This window comes from Gymnoscopelus braueri (genome assembly GCF_963280865.1).
Source record: "Gymnoscopelus braueri genome assembly, chromosome: 13".
Lineage (NCBI taxonomy): Eukaryota > Metazoa > Chordata > Actinopteri > Myctophiformes > Myctophidae > Gymnoscopelus > Gymnoscopelus braueri.
The window spans coordinates 49345062-49365061 of record NC_137615.1 but is presented as its reverse complement, the minus strand read 5'-3'; the positions used below and the strand labels follow the sequence as shown (position 1 = coordinate 49365061).

The following is a 20000-nucleotide window of genomic DNA, read 5'->3' as shown; positions in this document are numbered from 1 at the left end:
TGCAATTTTTGCTATATTTCTTATTGCTTATATTCTGAACGCGGATGCTGTCTGTCTGTAGGTTTATGTATATTTTTAAATGAAACGTATTAAGAAAAGCTTTTGACTAAATAATAACAGCACAAAGTCAACAACGAAAAATGTGAATAAGTAGAAATGTCCATATTTGCAAGAGAGAGGTAAGATCTTGTCCATCTTATGATATTTTGTCCTCATTCCAGTTCCGAATGGCTTGGATGTGAGTGGTGGGCTTACTCGTCACAAAGCCAAGGTGATGTTTTTGTTTACGTGTCAGGTGTCTCTGGAGTTCTCTCCGTCCACGGCCATCCCGGGAGAACAGAACACTCTGCAGGTGTCAGCCACACCAGGCTCGCTGTGTGGAGTCAGCGCCATCGACCAGAGTGTGCTCATCAAGGAGCCAGGCAAACAGCTGGATGCACAAAAGGTATGACCAGGGCCGCATTAAGGCCCCTCAGGGCCGTGGAACTACACCAAATCAAAGGCCCCCCCTCAACATGAATCGGACAATATTGGGTGCGTTCACGCGCACGTGCGTTTGGTGCACGTGCCACCGCCAGCACGATCGGTGCTGACACAGGCACTGGGCAGAGCCTTTCCAACTTCAGTCTATGCTATGACTACAGTGTCTATCATTACAAATTACATTTATTATTAAGGAGGTTACTTTATGGTCATTACAGTCGTAGCCTACTAGACATATGGTGATGAGATGGGTAACAAATGTTTCATATTTATTTTCTTATTCTTCATAAGAAATTAAACAATTCAAGTTTAGAATTGAGAAAACAATACTCAGCAGAGATGGTAAAAGTACTACTCACTTTCTTCACTTAAAGTAGAAGTAGCCTCAGATACATTTACTTATGTAAAAAGCGACTTTAGTAAAAGTACTCATTCAACTAATTACTCAAGTAAAAGTACAAAAGTACAGGCTCTGAAATGTACTTGAAAAGTTAAAGTAAAAAGACCTCTTGAAGTCTACCGCAGTGGTTCTCAACCTTTTTACCACCTCAGAAAATAATATTATGGCTCACCATTATGACCGACTGATGTTAAAATACAGTAGCGTAGACCTATACCCATCCTATTCAGCTATTTGCACAGTACAAATGTATTAAGAATATGTCATTTAGATTTTCACAGTGTACATTATGGTAGCACTAAGACAGACAGACAGACAGACAGACAGAGATGACATTAACAACCGTGAGCTACATTATTCAAACACAGCACGTGAGTTACAGTCTACTTCAAACAAACACACACACGCACACACATCTTCATTGTCAGGTTAACTCACCATGCTGCGCCGAGGTTCAAAGAGTTTAATGCACGGCACTTCCAAAGTTTGTACAATGTTTAAGTCACAGGAGCTGGTTTTCATATCGTAAATAATATGAACGTTGGCCCAAATCTTGCGTTTAATCCACATAGTTCTTGTTCATTTGTGTTGCGGTCACAGACCATGATAGCAGACTCATACTGGTTAACAGAAACAAACTTACCATAAAAGCGGAGGATTTCAAAATAAGAGCCGCTTGTAAAGATTAGTCGACAGTAGTTTTATTTTTTTGTCTACTTACAGGAAGTAGAAGTGACACATCAGTACCAGCAACGGTATGCAAGAGGTTTGCATCTGTTCTGCCGCGCAACATTAAAAATAAAGCAACATATGTTTCTAAATATATATAATTCACACAGCAGGGCCCGAATATATAAATTTGTATAAATAATAAGAAGAAGAATATATATAATATTATAATAAAATAATATATATTTTTATTTTTTTTACAATAATATATATATTTTTAAATACATAATTCACACAGGGCCCCTGCAGGCTCAGGCCGTGGAACACAAGTTCCACTAAGTTCCGCGGTTAATGCGGCCCTGGGTATGACCTGTGGTGGAAAGCAGTGATGGAAGAAGTACTCACAAGTAAAAGTATCAGGACCTTAATGTAGAAATACTCTTATACAAGTACAAGTCTGGTGTAAACATTTTGTTGAGTAAAAGTACAAAAGTATTTGGCATCAACATGTAATTAAAGTATCAAAAGTCAAAGTACTCATTGTGCAGAATGTCAATGTCAAGTCTTCAAAATATATAAAAAAACCTTTTGAAAAAGAAAAAGCATTGCAGCGTGTTGTGAGCTTGTTAATCAGCTATTTTCAAATTGTGTTATGAGTACATGCACACTGAACGAGATCAACAAAATACATTTTGATGTGAAATAATCGCGCCACATTTTCATATAGTTTATTCACGTTGCTCCTGGTGTGTTATATGAGATCTAACAACATTTTGGTGATGCATCATTAATTCAGGTTGAGGATTTTATTTGCGCTGAAAAAATATCGGTTGCTTAATTGCCTCCTTATAATCTCGCTCAGTGTGCATGTACTCACAACATAAACAGCAGTTTAAATGAATGTGAATTAATCGCACACAATACACACTCCCGATATGTACCGAGGGTTTTTGAACAGCCTGTAGGCTGAGAGTCTAATAACTAGGTCATTTTTTGTTGTCATATACATTGGACTCAGGTAACCTAGTGGTGCATGCATAGATCTGAAATGCAAAAGAAATATTGATTGAAATCCTGTATGTAAAACTGTCTATCACATGGTTGAGTTTATGATCATGGTTTCTCAGTTTTGGACAAAGTACCATATTATGCTAGGACTCCTCAATTGCTGCTTGCAGCTATATTTAACCCTTCCATTGTGTTAGGGTCATTTTTGACCGGTTTTCAAGTTTAAATAGGTAAAAAGTACCCTTTACATTTCTTTATTGGAACGAGGCTTCATGATATCCTTAGAAATAACCATTTTAACGCAACAAAATTATGTATCATCATTTTAATTAATTCTGATGGTCTCTATAAAAAAAAGTGACACTTGTGGTGTTAGGGTCCGAAATGACCCGGCAGAGAAGTGTGGCTCAATTCCCCCCAAATTGTCAATGTTCAATGTTTGAGAGTGAGAGAGACTTGTCCTCAATTAGCATTTGCTATCAGGAGTAAAATAAAGTTTGAGTTTAAGAAAAATAAACGACTTTTTACCTTCTATGGTATACGGGTCAAGAATGACCCTAACACCACTAGTGTCACTATCTTTAATAATATTAACATTTTTTAAACGAAAACAAGTATTATTATTTTTTAATTGGGGAAGTGTGTTCTAATTATTATTATTAATTATTATATTATAGCTAGATAACATCAGTATCCATTGCCTTCATTATAGGAAATGTAATGAGTGAATTTTAACATTTTTATAATAGAAAACGAGATATATTGAAAGATGAAACCCTAGCCCTAACCCAACATAATAGTTTTAAAAGTGTTTACATGGATATGAATGCATTGCAAGTCAGCTATGAGGTGGGAGATTTTTTTTTTTTTAATAATTTTTTTTTGAGTATTTTGGGCTGATTTAAATCACGGGTCAAATTTGAACCGCTAACACCACAAGTGGATGCAGTTTTCTAACACAATGCAAGGGTTAATATGTTTAGTTTTTTTGTTGCTATGCTCTTTTCTTTAAACAGATATTTAACCTGTTGCCAGTCATGAGAGGAAATATACCATTTTCACTTAGCGATGGAGAACGATGCAACGGAATCGACGATGATTACGAAGTGTTTAAGGTATCTTAAAAAAAGAGTTATAATTACAATGATAAACTAGAAATATTGTTCCTGAAGAAATAATGTGGGCTCGCTTTAAAGCCAAAAAACTGTAGTTATAAAAAGTACAAATTCAGTTTGACTTGGTATCTCTGTCTTTCTGTTGTGTGTGGGCGTAGACTTGCCTCTGGTTTATCAGATTGGGAGCACCTTTTTTTTATTTATTTTTTTATAATTCGACTAAGAGATTGGCAGTCGACTCAGACACCCCTCGACTAATTAGTCGACTATTCGACTACCAGAGGTCAGGCCTAATATATATATATTAAAAAGACAACCATTTATTCAAGCTTATTGACAGTGCAGAATAAAGGCAAAAGGAACAATAAAATCTCTCTCTCTCTCTGTGTGTGCGTGTGTGTGTGTGTGTGTGTGTATGTGTGTGTGTGTGTGTGTGTGTGTGTGTGTGTGCCTGCCTGCCTGCCTGCCTGCGTGCAAGTACGTGCGTGCGTGCGTGCGTGCATGCGTGTTTTAAGGAAGCTGTGCCACAATTGTAATTTAAATTGTCAAGAGGATAAATATTTGCTTTTCATTTTATTATTGTTTATATTGTTACTTTGGCATAGATACTTCTTTACTATGATATTTATTCATGTTTATTTTATCTAGGATCTGGGACTGAAGATCGCAACAAATCTGGTCAAATTATGCCCCAAGGATACAAAAGTATCTAGTAAGTCTATGGGTAGCAAACATTTACTCAGTTATTTTAGCTTTTGTCAGTTTTTGAATAAATTATGAATCATATAGTAGTTACAATGAAACATACTTTTTCAGTACATTTTGTGATTCTTTAACTTTTTAACTTTCACTCCTTTAGCCTACCTTAGGGACAAACGTAATGATTTAGCTACATTTGGCTTTCTTTTCTATTATTTTCTGGCTATTCTGATTGTTTCATTCTCTCACAAGCCAAGCAGCCTGCATGCTTGTATTGGCTCTATCACATACTGTAACTGTAATGAACATGTATCAAGTCAAGTAGCTTGAAGTAACTTGAGCAGTCTTTTCACTAGATACTTCTTTAAGCTTATTCAAGTAATTATTTAACTACCTTTACTTCTACTTCATCTGCTTGTCAGAAGATACTATAAGTGAGTTTTGGTTAAAACAAAAGGTTTTTTGTTAAAAGGTTAAAGCACTATTCTGATAATCAATCAAACATTTTGAGGTGTTTTTACTTAACTGGAGTATTTCCAATGTTCAGTACTTTTATTTCTACTCCATTACATCTCAGAAGCAAATATTGTACTTTTACTCCACTAAAATTATTTGATTTTTTTTGTTACTAGTTACTTTAAAATGATCAATTATTATATTATAAAACATACATTAACTACTTTAACCCTATTGTATACATAGGCTATTTGAAAATAGCCGATCTGCAAGCTCACAATGCGTTGCATCGCGACGCGTTGTGAGCTTGTAGATCTGCTATTTTCAAAAAAAAAAATACTTTTACTTTTGGTACTTTAAGTACATTTTGAGACCAATACGTTTGTACTTTTACGCAAGTAAATGTTTAATTTCTGACTTTTACTTGTAACAGAGTATTTCTATATTGCAGTATTGATACTTTTACTTAAGTAAAATATCTGAGTACTTTTTCCACCACTTAGAGCTATTAACACATAGTTTAATCAAATAAAATCCCTTACCATACCTTTAACAAACATGAATTCAGCTCAATGCAGGTTGTTATTTATCATCGTTTGAATTCTGATTAAATAAGTTTTTGTTGTTGTTGATTTTCAGCTAGAACAGAAGCTTTGTCTCCTCCGCTGCAACCCGATTTCCAGAGAATGCCTCCCCGTGTCCCGGACCATGAGCATCCAGGTATCTGGAGTTCTTCACTTCCACCACCCATACAAACAATCCGCACCTTCTTCCCAGAGACATGGCTATGGGAGCTGGTGGAGATGGGGTGAGTGCACAGAGCTACAACAACATCACAATTCTTCTCCGTTGAAGGCAGGCCAATTTTCATTAGTAGTGTTCAGTGGTGGAAAAAGTACTCACATTTTTTACTTAAGTAAAAGTATCAATACTGCAATATAGAAATACTCTGTTAGGGCGCGGTCCCACCACACTTTTATTTTACCTCTGGGGCGGAATCTGCCAATGCTTTGTCAATGTAAATGCGTGGATTCACGCAAGAGCGCATCTTTCCGCTTGTCACGCACATCTTGCGTTTATGCGCTCTATGATGCTTTTCCCCCTCTGTCCAATCGGGTGAGTGGAAGGCGGACCGTCCCAAGACTCAGGAAGCGACATGGTGCTTGCGATAGAGCAACTGGTTGTAGCTGTTGCATGGGAGGGTCCTGAAAGTGAGTGACGGGTGGGTTTATTTAGAATGCGCTGGCAAACTGTGGCCCCGCACAACCTGAGTTTAACAGCGGCCGACCATGTTTCGGTGCAGGGACCGCGCCCTTACAAGTAAAAGTCCTGAATCCAAAATGTACTTGAGTAAAAATGCAACAGTATTGGCATCAAAATATACTTAAAGTACCAAAAGTAAAAGTAATCATTATTTCAAAATAGCAGATCTACAAGCTCACAATGTGTCGCTTCACGACACATTGTGAGCTTGTAGATCGGCTATTTTCAAATGGCCGAAATGTATATACTGTAGGGCTGAAGTGGTTAATATATGTGATATATGTTTTCTGTATTTTTTTTTGCAGTGAGCGAGTCTTGTTCTGACAGTTTTCCTTGTAATAATAATCTAAATCTACAAAGTAACTAACATTTTCAAATAATTGTAGTGGAGTAAAAGTACAATATTTGCCTCTGAGATGTAGTGGAGTAGAAGCAAAAGTATTGAACATTGGAGAAACTCCAGTTAAGTAAAAAAGAAATACCTCACAATGTTACTTAAGTACAGTACTTGAGTAAATGTACTTAGTTTATTTCCACCACTGGTAGTATTAAAGGTTTTAACCACAGGTTGGGAATGACTGCCTCAGAGGAACTTCCATTCCATTAAGCCAGCCTGGAATGGATGGCAGACGTGATGTGCGATAAGAACTTTAAATGGTAGCGCTGTCGCCTCAAAGCTAGAAGGTCCGGGGTTCAATTCCCGCCGGGGTTGCTGTGGGCGTTGGGGCGTGTCCTCTCCTCCGCGTCATCAGTGACCATACCCTAGGTGGGGTTGGTGGAAGGGCCTCTCTGTGTGGAGGTACTGTGGTGGAAAAAGTACTAAAATGTTTTACTAAAGTAAAAGTATCAATACTGCAATGTAGAAGTACTCTGTTACAGGTAAAAGTCTGGAATTCAAAATTTACTTAAGTAAAAGTACAAAAGTATTGGTATCAAAATGTAATTAAAGTACCAAAAGTAAAAGTACTAAAATGTTTGAAAATAGCAGATCTACAAGCTCGACGCGTTGTGAGCTTGTAGATCGGCTATTTTCATATACACTGTCGCCTAGGTATAAAATAGGGCTAAAGTGGTTAATGTATGTTTTATAATGTAATCATTTATATCTGCAAAGTAACTAGTATTAAAGTTTTCAAATAATTGTAGTGGAGTAAAAGTACAATATTTTCCTCTGAGATGTAGTGGAGTAGAAGTAAAAGTATTGACAATTGGAAATACTCCAGTAAAGTAAAAGTATACCTCAACATTTTACTTAAGTACAGTACTTGAGTAAATGTACTTAGTTACTTTACAACACTGCATCCAGGAACTCAGGAGTAGAGGCCATGGCCCTCACTGTGCCAGACACCATCACCACATGGGAGACGGAGGCTTTCTGTCTGTCTCCAAGAAGTGGTTTCGGTCTGGCTCCGCCCACGGAGCTCAGAGCGTTCAAGCCCTTCTTCCTGGACCTCAGCCTGCCGTACTCCATCATCAGAGGAGAGAGCTTTGTCCTGAAGGCCACCGTCTTCAACTACCAGTCTAGCTGCATCATGGTACTCTGTCTGTCTGTCTGTCTGTCTGTCTGTCTGTCTGTCTGTCTGTCTGTCTGTCTGTCTGTCTGTCTGTCTGTCTGTCTGTCTGTCTATCTATACCTACCTACCTACCTATCTATTTATCTACAATCCTTTTAGAGGTGGCATGCAGTTCAACAGTCCATCATCATCAGCCTGTATGTTTTCCTTCATTACGTCCAACCAGTGTTGTCTCTTCCTCAGGTGAGTGTGACTCCGAGGCCCTCGTCAGATTACACACTCACACCCATCCCAGATGAAGAGTACTCCTCCTGTCTCTGTGCCAATGGACGCAAGACCTTCCACTGGACTATGGACGTCTCTGTCCTCGGTGAGACGGGGAGTCCGCCTCAGTGGTTATCAAAGAGGGGTTCATGGGGACAAAATGAGTTAATATGGCATCAAAATAATTGCTCGGGTGGCACAGTGGTAAAGTGCCTGACCACCATCCAGCTTTGTCGAGCGTCTACACGAACACAATTGGCCCGTGTTCAGGGGAGGGAAGCCGGGCGGGGAGGGTGATATTTGTCATTGCACGTACTCCTACGGGCTGGGCGGCACCTGTCAGAAGGGAGTGTTGGGCGGGAGGAGTAGGATAGAGGCTCTATGTCCTATCTCAGCCTGATCTCACAGAATGTAGTATACATTGCACGGACCCAGTGCACGTCATTCCGTGCATAGTCGCCTAGAAAACCCGAAAATCCGTGCATATGTACGGCGAGTCCCACGGTGGGCGTAACCAGTTGCAACCCGGAAAAACCCAGAAGCAGAGCAGTCCCCACAACAAAATGTACGATTCTGTGCCATCGGTAATAACTCAAACAGCGCTGAGAAGGCTCAAGGGAACGTCGCAACGTTCGGGATGGCGACTTGTTCGCTTTAGCTCACTCGGTGGTCCCTTACGTGGAGACTGCGAGCCTCCGAAATGGTTTAGTCACAATGGGGGAGATGCGAGGCGGCTATGCATGGATTTTCGGGTTTTCCAGTTGTCTATGCACGGAATGACACCTCCGTGCAATGTATACTAACTCGTGTGAGATAGGGTTGCCTATCTATATCTATATCTATATCTATATCTATATCTATATATATATATAATATAAGTACACAGTATATAGTATAATGGCATCAAAATCCGTTAATTCGTTGGGTGTTATTTCTTCCTCTGTTGATGCGTGTAGGTGTTGTCAATGTGTCTGTGAGTGCTGAGGCAGTGACGTCCCACGCATCGTGTGGCGGCCAGGCGGTCAGTGTTCCAGAGAGAGGTCGCATCGATGGCATCACGCGCTCTCTGATAGTCAAGGTACTAGGCACCAGAGTTGGGAACGTTCTGATATCTGTTACGTATTATTAGCTTTAGTTTAGTTGTTGTCCTCAATTCACTTTTTATTCCAGTTCATTTGAAGCTGAAATTCATACCTTTTCCTTAGTGAACAAAGCACTATTTTGACCAGTCTGTATGGTAGAGCATGTTAACCCATTCAATCCGGGAACGCATCTCTGTCATTTTAGATTTCTTTGGCTATTCAAAAATAGCATATTTACAAGCTCATAGTGCGGCACCGAGTGCCGCACTATGAGCTTGTAGATCTGCTATTTTTGAAAATGTGTGCAAATCTTTGAATATACATATAGTATATAATAGGGCTGAAGTAGTTAATGTATGTTTTGTATTCATGATCAAAATCTAAGTTAGACAGCTAACTAGTAACTCAAGTTTTCAAATAATTGTGGTGGCGTCAAAATAACAACATTTGCCTTAGTAGAAGCAAAAATACTGAAAATTGGAAATACTCACAGATACCTCAAACTTGTACTTAAAGGACAACTTTGGTTTTTTTTTACCACCAAGGTTTATGTTTTAGCTTGTAATTAAAGTAAATCAAAGATGAGTGTTAATTTTTTTCATTAACTGCTTTCTATAGTTTTAGCAATTTTCGCGATTTTTTTTACTGTGGGCGGGGGCATTCGGGCAGGTGGCTAAATATGTATTTCTTTATTATTATTTACAGTAGCTCTGCTAGCCCCCAATAACTCACATCTGGCCATCAAAGACCACGGGAGCTTTTTTATTTATTACACCTGCCCGAATGAGTAAATGTACTTAGTTACTTTTCACCACTGGAAACTAGAGAACAATTCAGCCAACTCATGTGCGTGTGTAAACATATTTGGCCAATACACGGATTGAAAGAATGTTCTGCCTTTTCAGGCAGAGGGAACAGAGAAGGTTAAGACCGACAGCTGGCTGCTGTGTCCAAAAGGTAAGTGTGAATTGTAGTTTAAGTGGCAGTGGTGGAAAAAGTACTCACATTTTTTCTTAAGTAAAAGTATCAATACTGCGATGTAGACATACTCTGTAAAAGTAAAAGTCCGGAATTCAAAATTTACTTGAGTAAAAGTACAAAAGTATTGGTATCAAAATGTACTTAAAGTACCAAAAGTAGAAAGTACTCATTATGCAGAAGGTCCCATTTCACAAGTTTCCAAATGTATACAAAATCTTTAGAAAATAGCAGATCTTCAAGCTCACAATGCGTCGCATTGTGAGCTTGTAGATCGGCTATTTTCAAATGGCCGAAATGTATAATACGGTTGAAGTGACTGAAATGTAGTGGAGTAGAAGTGAAAGTACAGCAAATTGGACATACTCAAATAAAGTAAAAAAAAGCACCTCAGTACATTTACTCAAGTACAGTACTTGAATAAATGTACTTAGTTACTTTACACCACTGTGAGGTGGTGCTCAAGTCTTTTCAACATGGAACTCTGTTGGGAACTCCAGCTCCTTGGATTCTTGTCTCTGTTATTCATGTGCTCATTATTTTCTTTTCTCTCTCTCTCTCTCTCTCTCTCTCTCTCTCTCTCTCTCTCTCTCTCTCTCTCTCTCTCTCTCTCTCTCTCTCTCTCTCTGTCTAGGAGAGACCTTGACAGAGGAAGTCAAGCTACAACTCCACGATTGTGTCAAGGACTTTGTGATTTGGGGATCTGTTAGTTCTCGTGTATCCGTCCTGGGTAAAGAGACAATTTTGCCCTTTTACGCTCTTTCTTTCTGTCTCCTACAATGTCTTCCTCTCAGCATCTAATCCCTCAAGACAGATTCAAAGGAAAAAACAGCAGAGGGTGCTGTTTTTTTCCTTTTTTTTTTACTATGGGTTCCCAGATTGCTCAGCATCATGCATGTCTCTTTTATGCTTTGCTACTGCCTTTTTCTCTCCTAAATGGACCCTATTGTCTGTCTCTCCTCTAGTGTCTGTCTCCCAGTCACAATTCCCAATTTACAATTTTACAATTAAGTTCTTTAGCAGGCGCTCTTATCCAGAGCGACTTACTATAAGCAGGGTGATCACATGCACATCAAATGCAGAGAGACAGTGTAGTGTAGTGCCTCCGTAAACTAGGATGTATCTGTACATTGAAACTATAGGATACCAGGTAGACCAGTGGTTCACAAGCTTTTTAGCTCGAGACCCAAAAGAGAAATGTGATGTGTCCCCGGGACCCAAACTAGTGAAAATAGCAGATCTACAAGCTCACAACACCTGAGCTTGTAGATCTGTTATTTTCACTACTTCTTAAACGTTTTTTTTTCCCTCTAATTAATAGATTTTTTTTTATGGAATTATTTTTGAAAACATATGTGAATTAGTTTTTAACAATTATTAAAAATTTAGATTTTTTAGAAAATCATTTGAAATAGGGCTATTTACTTGCGACCCAAAAAAATGTGCTGACCTACTGTTTGGGAAACAGTGAGGTAGACAATTCTTTCTTGTAGTCTCTCTCAATACCACCATGTAGAAATACTCTGTTACAAATAAAAGTCTGATATAAAAAACTGTACTTCAGTAAAAGTACAAAAAGTATTGGCATCAAGTACTAAAAGTAAAAGTACTGATTATGCACAATATCCCATTTCACATTCAAAATGTATAAAAATAGCAATGGCTGAAGTGGTGAATGTTAATGTTTCACAAAGTAACTAGTAACTAAAGTTCTCAAATAATTGCAGTAGAGTAAAGTACAATATTTGCCTCTGAGATGTAGTGGAGTAGAAGTAAAAGTATTGGAATTTGGGAACACTCAAGTAAAGTACAAATACCTCAAAATTGTACTTAAGTACATGTACTTTCCACCTCTGTCTCTCTCTAACAACAGGAAGCATCCTAGGTCGTGTCATGCAGAACCCGATTGGACTGCTCAGGATGCCGTACGGCTGTGGGGAACAGAGCATGGCGCGCTTGGCTCCCAACATCTACATCCTGGAGTACCTGAAGAACACCAACCAGCTGACACTGACCATCAAGAACAAGGTCACTCAGTTCCTGAAGACAGGCGAGTCAAAAAACGTCCTTCCTCCGGATTGTTTTCATTCATTTAGGTCAGGGGTGGGCAGCTTTGATGATGGAGAGGGCCACTATATTTCCACACTCACTCCAGAGGGCCACATTGCATATACTGTCAGACAGACACCTCTTATCTCCATAATTTTACTTTTTTCGTAAATTAATGCCGTACTTCGCCATTCTGTCACACAAAAGTATAGCAAAGATAGCCGCTCAAAAGCTCGTAGATCTGCCATTTTTATTTAATTTCAAATCCATTTAGTTATACTTATGTTAACTTTATGAACTTAAATACAAAATACATTGGACATATAAAAAAATAGAATGTTAATACTAGTCATTAAGCTACTAATATAGACTGAAAATCAATAATATATCAGTATTCCAATAATAACCTGCGGGTCGCATTAAGTGAAGGTGGGGGCCGCCAGTTGCCCATGTATGATTTAGAGTTCTCTACGACTTGCTTCCAGAGAATGATGTCAGCAGTCCACCTTCAACATTACGGAGACTGTATTTTATCCTTTATCACCCTCCAACACACCTGCACCTCGCCCACAATGTTGGGGGGTGTTTTTTTTTTGCAGTTTTTTGATTGATTGAAAATTTTATTAGGCAAAAGAATGTAAAACAACACAGTTACATTTATAATGCTTTTGTCTAAAAGGTCCGGCCAAAAAAGTCCTTGCGGACTTGTTTCCGTTGGGGTCCTTGAGTTAATTTCATAGACATATATAGTAGCAACCAAACAGTTCAAAAATCTACATGAAAATACAGATAATACAGAAAAAATACCACTATGTACAAAAAAAGCATTTAACAAATATATGTACAAAAAAAAGGGGGGGGGGGGGAAGCATGGAAAAATAAAAATTATATACAAAAAAAATCATGAGGAAATACAAAATATGTACAAAAAGAGGAGGGGGGGGGTCGTCTGTCTACAGGGAAACTGGTACTAGCTCCTCTTTCGGCCTCCAGAAAGATGGGTTTTTAGGGCTGTTTTGAATGAGCCCAGCGAACTGCATTTTTTGAGGGATGGGGTTAGACTATTCCATTCCTTGGTGGCTGTGCTATAGAAGGAGAATTTGCCCATGTTTGTTTTATGGGTGGTGGTGGAAAGTAACTAAGTACGTACTCAAGAACTGGATAATTTTGAGGTACTTTTACTCTACTGGAATATTTTCAAATTCTACTCCACTACAACTCAGAGGAAAATATTGTATTTTTTACTCGCGATGCGACACGGTGTGAGCTTAGATATGCTATTTTCAAATATTTTTATACATTTTAGACATAACAACTTGTGAAACGGGACATTCTGCATAACAAGTACTTTTACTTTTGGCACTTTAAGTATATTTTCATGCCAACACTTGTGTACTTTTACTCAAGTACATTTTGAATACCGGACCTTTTCTCTTTTTTTAAAACTTATTTTTATTTGAGAAACAGGTGTACAGCAGATACATACCCCACAGTAGGCTACACAGTGATTCTCCCATTCCCTAGTCTGTAATAGTACAGTGATAGTAAAAAAAAAGAAAGAAAAGAAAAGAAATACACTGTAACAATAACAGCGACAAATGAACAATACATGCTCAAAATAGCAGACCAATTGCGGGCAGTGAATTTGTTCACATACCGTATCATTTAGTAGGTCCATTGTTTAATTGAGAAAACAGAGGAGACCAAAGTTCTTGGAATATCTGTCCCCGGTTATGCTTTTCATACCAGACCTTAACTTGTCGCAGACTGTTTCCACATTGCAGTATTGATATGTTTACTTACACTGTGTATTTGTCATGACTTTATAATAACCATGAGAGGTTAATGCAAACTCAGGCTTACAGAGGCTACAATACTTCAGGTACAGAGATGGTTCCTACACCACGTGGAACTTTGGAGGAATTGGAGAAGGGAACACATGGTGAGGATATGTTATAAGATTATAAAACATTTTGAATAACTAGCGCAGGTCTTTACCTGTGTGTGTGTGTGTGTGTGTGTGTGTGTGTGTGTGTGTGTGTGTGTGCGTGCGTGCGTGCGTGCGTGCGTGCGTGCGTGCGTGCGTGAATGCTTAATATTTTGTGTAGACCAGTGGTTCTGAAACGTTTTTAATTTCAAGGACCCCCATAATTTCAAGGACCCCATAAGACCTGTGAGGGTCTAATGAGGGTCCCTGGATCCCACTTTGAGAACCACTGGTGTAGAGGGGGGGGGGGGGGGGGGGGGGGGGGGGGGGGCAGACCTAGTACAGGGCCCTGGGGACCGCGGTCACATATTCTAATTGTGCATCCAATTAAATACGTATACGTAATACGTATATGAAATCTATTTGTGGAAACATACAATGACCTTCTCTGGCCACCAGGCTGCAGCACTGTGATGCAGTAGCCAGCCCTTTCATTTGTATTAACACAAAATATGTGGCCTGTGAAATAAAGGTCTTATATACAACATTGGTTCTCAAGGTGGGGTCCTGGGACCCCCAGGGGTTCTTGGGGGGTACCAGGGGGTCCCCAGCAAAATGTCTTAATATAGCGTCACAATTATTTAACCATATGTATGCTTTCGCTATTCAAAATAGCAGATATACAAGCTCATAGTGCAGCACCGAGTGCCACGCTATGAGCTTGTAGATCTGCTAATTATGAAAAGAAAATGAAAATGTGTGCAAATCTTTGAATGTATGTATTTTTTAAGCGAACATTTGTAACTCAAATCTTTACTCCTGGGGGTCCCTGGAACAAAATATTATGAGATGGTGGTACGCGGCCAAATACAATCATTTTGGGGGTCCTTGACATGAAAAAGTTTGAGAACCACTGATATGCAGTATTATTCAAAGGATTGAATGATTGAATTAAGGGATATCCATGCAAACAATGTCTCAAATTAATTGCAAACTTGAAAAGGAGTCAGTGAGAGTGTTTTTTGTCCATCTTCAGGTTGACCGCGTTTGTCCTCAGATCGCTCGCCAGAGCAAAGTCTTTCGTCTTCGTCGACCGTTCGTACATAAACCAAGCCAGGAAATGGCTGGAGGGGAAACAGAAGAGCAACGGCTGTTTTAAACAATCTGGGAAACTCTTGAACAACAGACAGAGGGTATGGGAGGCCAGCCCATATCACTGCTGTCGGGTGGAAACCTTGTATCTCCTTTTTTTTTTTTTTTTTGTACATTAATGGCATGTTTCGTCATACTACAATGTCACACAAAAGCAGCAAAAAGTAGCAGATCTACAAGCTCAAAGCTCAAAACGTTGAGCTTGTAAATCTGCTAGTTTGGCTACTTTTGAATTTGAATCTTATAGTGATAGTTCACCCAAAGGGGTGGGGTGTGTAATCGATAGAAAAAATGTCATTTTGGGGGTAAACTATCCCTTTAAATGATTGAATCCTTTATTAACAAGTTGCAAACAGTACTAGCAAGTACAATCACGTACATTTACAATAGAGTACAGAAGTCCTGACGTCACTCGTTCATCCCCTGGTTCGTAAAGTAATTTCTCTTTGGAGAATAACATTGTGTCATCATAGAATCGTTGGGTCCAAAAATAAACAAACTGTCTCGCGAAATTGTCAGAGAGGAGGCTCTGTATCGTTTATTATAGTCAGTCACTCATATTTGATACAGTCAGTTTATTTCGTTATTGGCAAAACATTTACTAATTTGGTAACATTAGCGTTTTCTCATCGTCAGTTGATGCTTCATATCCATAAGAGTGAAATCGCCGGGGTCATTTGTTTATTTTTGGAACACAGTTCTTATTTGACGCGATATTAAAGGTAGGGTAAGTGATATTTTTTGGTTAAAACAAAAAGTATTTTGTTAAAAGGTTAAAATACTATATTCTGATAGTAATCATTGCTATAGAGTGTTTTTTCAGTAACAGATGTCTCCCTGTCTCTCCAGCTCTTTAATAAACAGAAAATCAATTTTTCGGTAGGTGTCAAAATCTCAGCCAATCAGGAGAAAGTACCCATTTTTAAGCTTAATTTGTATAGTGTTCCAGTTCAAATTTTGCATGCTCATTTCTTAGTGTCATCACTTCCAATTTCACTTGTTTAATCTATATCCTGATTGAGTTCTCTGTCCTGGTTGGATAAAATAAGAAATGAAACTGAAACTGAAAAGAAAATGCTTTTTCTGTTTAATAAAGAGGTGGAGAGACAAGGAGACTCCTAATACTGAACAAACACTCTATAGCAATGAGTACTATCAGAATATAGAGCTATTTAACAATTATTTTAACCAACGCAAATCACTTACCCTACCTTTAAACACGTCTATGGGAATTCAGAACGGGGGGGGGGGGGGGTCACGCGACCCAGGTAGGATGTGTAAATTATGTCAGACTTCGGTGCTCTATGCTAAAAGGATAATGCAAAAAAAAGGCTTGATGCCTTGTTTCCATTGTGGTCCTATGTATTAAATTCATGATAAAGACATACAATGCAATACATTTTGGGTGTATATGTGTGATTTTCATGCATGATGTTTCCTCTCTACAGGGCGGAGTGTCGGATGAAGTGACTCTCACTGCTTACATCGCTGCTGCGTTCCTGGAGATCAATGTTTTACCTTCTGTGAGTCATCTTTGTATTAACCCATTAAGACCGGGAACGCATCTGTGTCATTTTTAGATTTATTTAGCTATTGAAAAATAGCAGATATATAAGATCTGCTATTTTTTAACATAATACATATACATTTTTACTCAAATCTTTGCTTCTGGGGGGTCCCTGGAACAACATATTTTGAGATGGGGGGGGATCAAAGATTTGAGTTAAAAATGTTCCCTTTAAAAAACATATAGGCCTACATTCAATGATTAGCAGATATTTTAACGGGGGGGGGGATAGCAGATCTACAAGCTCATAGTGCGGCACTCTGTTTCGCGCTATGAGCTTGTATATCTGCTGTTTTTGAATAGCCAAAGAAATCTAAAATGACACAGATGCGTTCCCGGATTGAATGGCGGGGGGGGGGGGGGCTCCTCACTGGCACGTGAGCCAGTAGGATACAACAGCAGTGACAAGTGGATATAATGAGGATATAATTGGCATAATGGCTAAATTGGGGAGAAAAAGGGGTAAAAAGATTGATAGTTAGGTACCAGAAAATGCACTCTTATGTGTCTTGTAACTCTTGAGAGTGTACACATGGTACCAAAAGGGACCCTTACAGGTCTGTAACTCAGAGAATGCCATTGAGTTATGATCCAAGCAATTAGTTCAACCTAATAATTAAAAATACTTATTTAATAGAACCTGAACAGGGCTACCAACATGACATTGCGACGCCTGTCAAAGACGCCCGTCTTAATATTTAGAGGAAAATGAAGGAAAAAACCCCAAAAAAATCCACGCGCACATTTTTGGCGCCCGCGCGCAGCCTCAAGACAGATTTCCGCCACTGGTTCCTATAGTGAAACAAAGATAATCATACATCTTCTTTCTGTCTGTCGCGTCTTTCTGTCTGTCTGGCTTCACGACACATTGTGAACTTGCAAGATTGGCTATTTTAACTATTCTTTAAATAGCCATTCATAATGTATTTTGGTCAAGTTTGAGTGGCACCAAATGTATCCTTTTGGCTGCGAGCAGAAACGTTTAGGAAACACCGGTCTCACGGATTGTGGATGCGTTTGCTTGTGTCAGGATCCTGTGGTGAAGCGGAGTCTGTCTTGTCTGAGGGAAGCCATGGACGAGGCCAAGAGGACCAACACCTACACCACGGCTCTGATGGCCTACACCTTCTCTCTGGCCGGAGAGACGGACACACGCACACATCTGCTACAACACCTGCGCAACAATTCACTTCAAGATGGTGAGATAGAACCGTGGGTCTCAAGCTTGTATTAACCCCCATAACTCTGAGAGTGTACAGATGCTGATGAACCTCCTCAAGGAACACTGAGGGTCACCTGGGACCCACTTTGACTTTTTAGTTGATGTATATGTGGTTGAATTGTTTTGTGTATCTGCAGTGGTGTAAAGTAACTAAGTACATTTACTCAAGTACTGTACTTAAGTACAATTTTGAGGTGCTTTTACTTTACTGGAGTATTTACAATTGTCTATATTGTACTTTTACTCCACTACAATTATTTGAAAACTTTAGTTACTAGTTACTTTGCAGATACAATGCAGATATTATATTATAAAACATACATTAACCACTTCGGCCCTATTTTATACATAGGCTATTTGAAAATAGCCGATCTACAAGCTCACAACGCGTCGCATCGCGACTAACATTTTAATACTTTTACTTTTGGTACTTTAAGTACATTTTGATACCAATACTTTTGTACTTTTACTCAAGTAACATTTTGAATTCCGTACTTTTACTTGTAACAGAGTACTTCTATATTGCAGTACTGGTACTTTTACTTAAGTAAAGAATTTGAGTACTTTTTCCACCAATGTGTGTCTGTGTGGCTGTCTGTGTCTGGGTGGTTCCCCAGGAGGTTTCCTCTACTGGTCTCAGACGTCCAGCGACACCTCGGCCTCTCTGTCCGTAGAGATGAGCTCCTATGTGCTGCTGGCCCTGCTGACCGGCTCCCCCACCACTGAGGAGCTGAGTGACGCCGCGCGCATCGTCAGGTGGTTGGCCCGCCAGCAGAACCCCTATGGAGGCTTCAAATCCACACAGGTACTGTACTGACGGTCGCGACACTCGAGAACTTCACACTTTCACACAAAAGGAATAATTGGCAATTCTGTTAATTGCGCTGCCATTTATGTTAATTGACTAAACTCGTTGTGCATCAATCTTTCTGTGGTTCTCTGTCTGTCTGTCTGTCTGTCTGTCTGTCTGTCTGTCTGTCTGTCTGTCTGTCTGTCTGTCTGTCTGTCTGTCTGTCTGTCTGTCTGATGGCTGTCTGTCTGGCGGGGGGGGGGGGGGGGGGGGGTCTGTGTTTGTAAAAAGAGGTGAAATTGATACTTAGTGTATGGTTTCCAGCTCAGTAGTTATCTTGCCCTAACAAAGATAGATTAAATATTCAAGTATTTTCCAATTATTATTACGGGGCCAGAGCTCAGCTCTGGACCTGTTTTAATATTGCCTGTATTCTTCTGTTTCTGCCACTTTTCGCAGTTCTGGGTGAACCGTGCTGTCGCTTTTTACGAAACTCGGCCATATGGTAGATGGTCATGAAAAACTATCAAGAAATAAATCTCACAATCTTTCGTCAAAAGGTGGCGCTATAGCACTCAATTGAAAATGCCAACTTTGAACAGGTACAACTCATGCCCTGTTTGACCTACAGCCATAAAACTGCAATACACACATGCGTCTACTCATGATGAACAACTTTAACCCTCTGACTTTTGACCTCTGACCTTTAGATCTCCCACCATTTTGAATTATATGAAAAGCAGCTAAAATCTATCTCCTCCTGGGATTTTTGAGCAATCTGCACGAAACGTTTTACACATGAACTTTGGACCTATGCCGACAAACAAGCAGCAAAGATTTACCATAAGTGAAAAAATAAAGCTTTAATGAGCCAATGAATATTGCAGTTTTATGACAATTATTCATCTGCCCCTAACACATACATGCAGACTCACATTTCTTTGAAACTTTGCGTTAATATTGAGGGTCATTCCAAATATTACTGAAACCAATCTTACTCCAATTGGTCAAAGGGGGGCGCTATAGTGATTTTTTGAAAGTGCAAACTTTAAACAGGCAAAAGTCATGCCTCGTTTGGCCGACAGCCATTAAACCTGCTTACACATGTGCCTTGACTCATGAGGAACACATGTATCACGTTGACCAGTAAGCTCCGCCCTTAGATTGTCCGCAATTTTGAGCAGTTTGAAAAACACTTAAACCCAGGATTTGTCAGCTATTTGCGTGAAACTGTATCATCTGTGTGATCTCCTTTTTCACAGGTTCGTGTCTGTTGCTCCAATGGGTTCTCCCTTAAACGTGTGCCTCACGACCGCAAGGTTGCCGGTTCAAGCCTCACTTGATGCAGACTCATTTAAGTTG

General features: G+C 39.3%; 1 protein-coding gene across 1 annotated transcript in view; it reads left to right on the top strand.

Moving 5' to 3' along the window:
• LOC308099662 (alpha-2-macroglobulin-like) overlaps positions 1–20000 on the top strand; it is a gene marked incomplete at both ends in the record, with an annotated part of 56522 nt that overhangs the window by 30265 nt on the left and 6257 nt on the right. Inside the window, 13 exons of the mRNA XM_080448397.1 lie at positions 296–445; positions 3577–3675; positions 5514–5638; positions 7400–7628; positions 7851–7977; positions 8828–8949; positions 9859–9910; positions 11805–11981; positions 13838–13922; positions 14944–15100; positions 16508–16582; positions 17657–17825; positions 18466–18653. Of these exons, the coding sequence (XP_080304523.1) occupies positions 296–445; positions 3577–3675; positions 5514–5638; positions 7400–7628; positions 7851–7977; positions 8828–8949; positions 9859–9910; positions 11805–11981; positions 13838–13922; positions 14944–15100; positions 16508–16582; positions 17657–17825; positions 18466–18653 (1755 nt within the window). The remainder of the gene's footprint in view (positions 1–295; positions 446–3576; positions 3676–5513; positions 5639–7399; positions 7629–7850; positions 7978–8827; positions 8950–9858; positions 9911–11804; positions 11982–13837; positions 13923–14943; positions 15101–16507; positions 16583–17656; positions 17826–18465; positions 18654–20000) is intronic.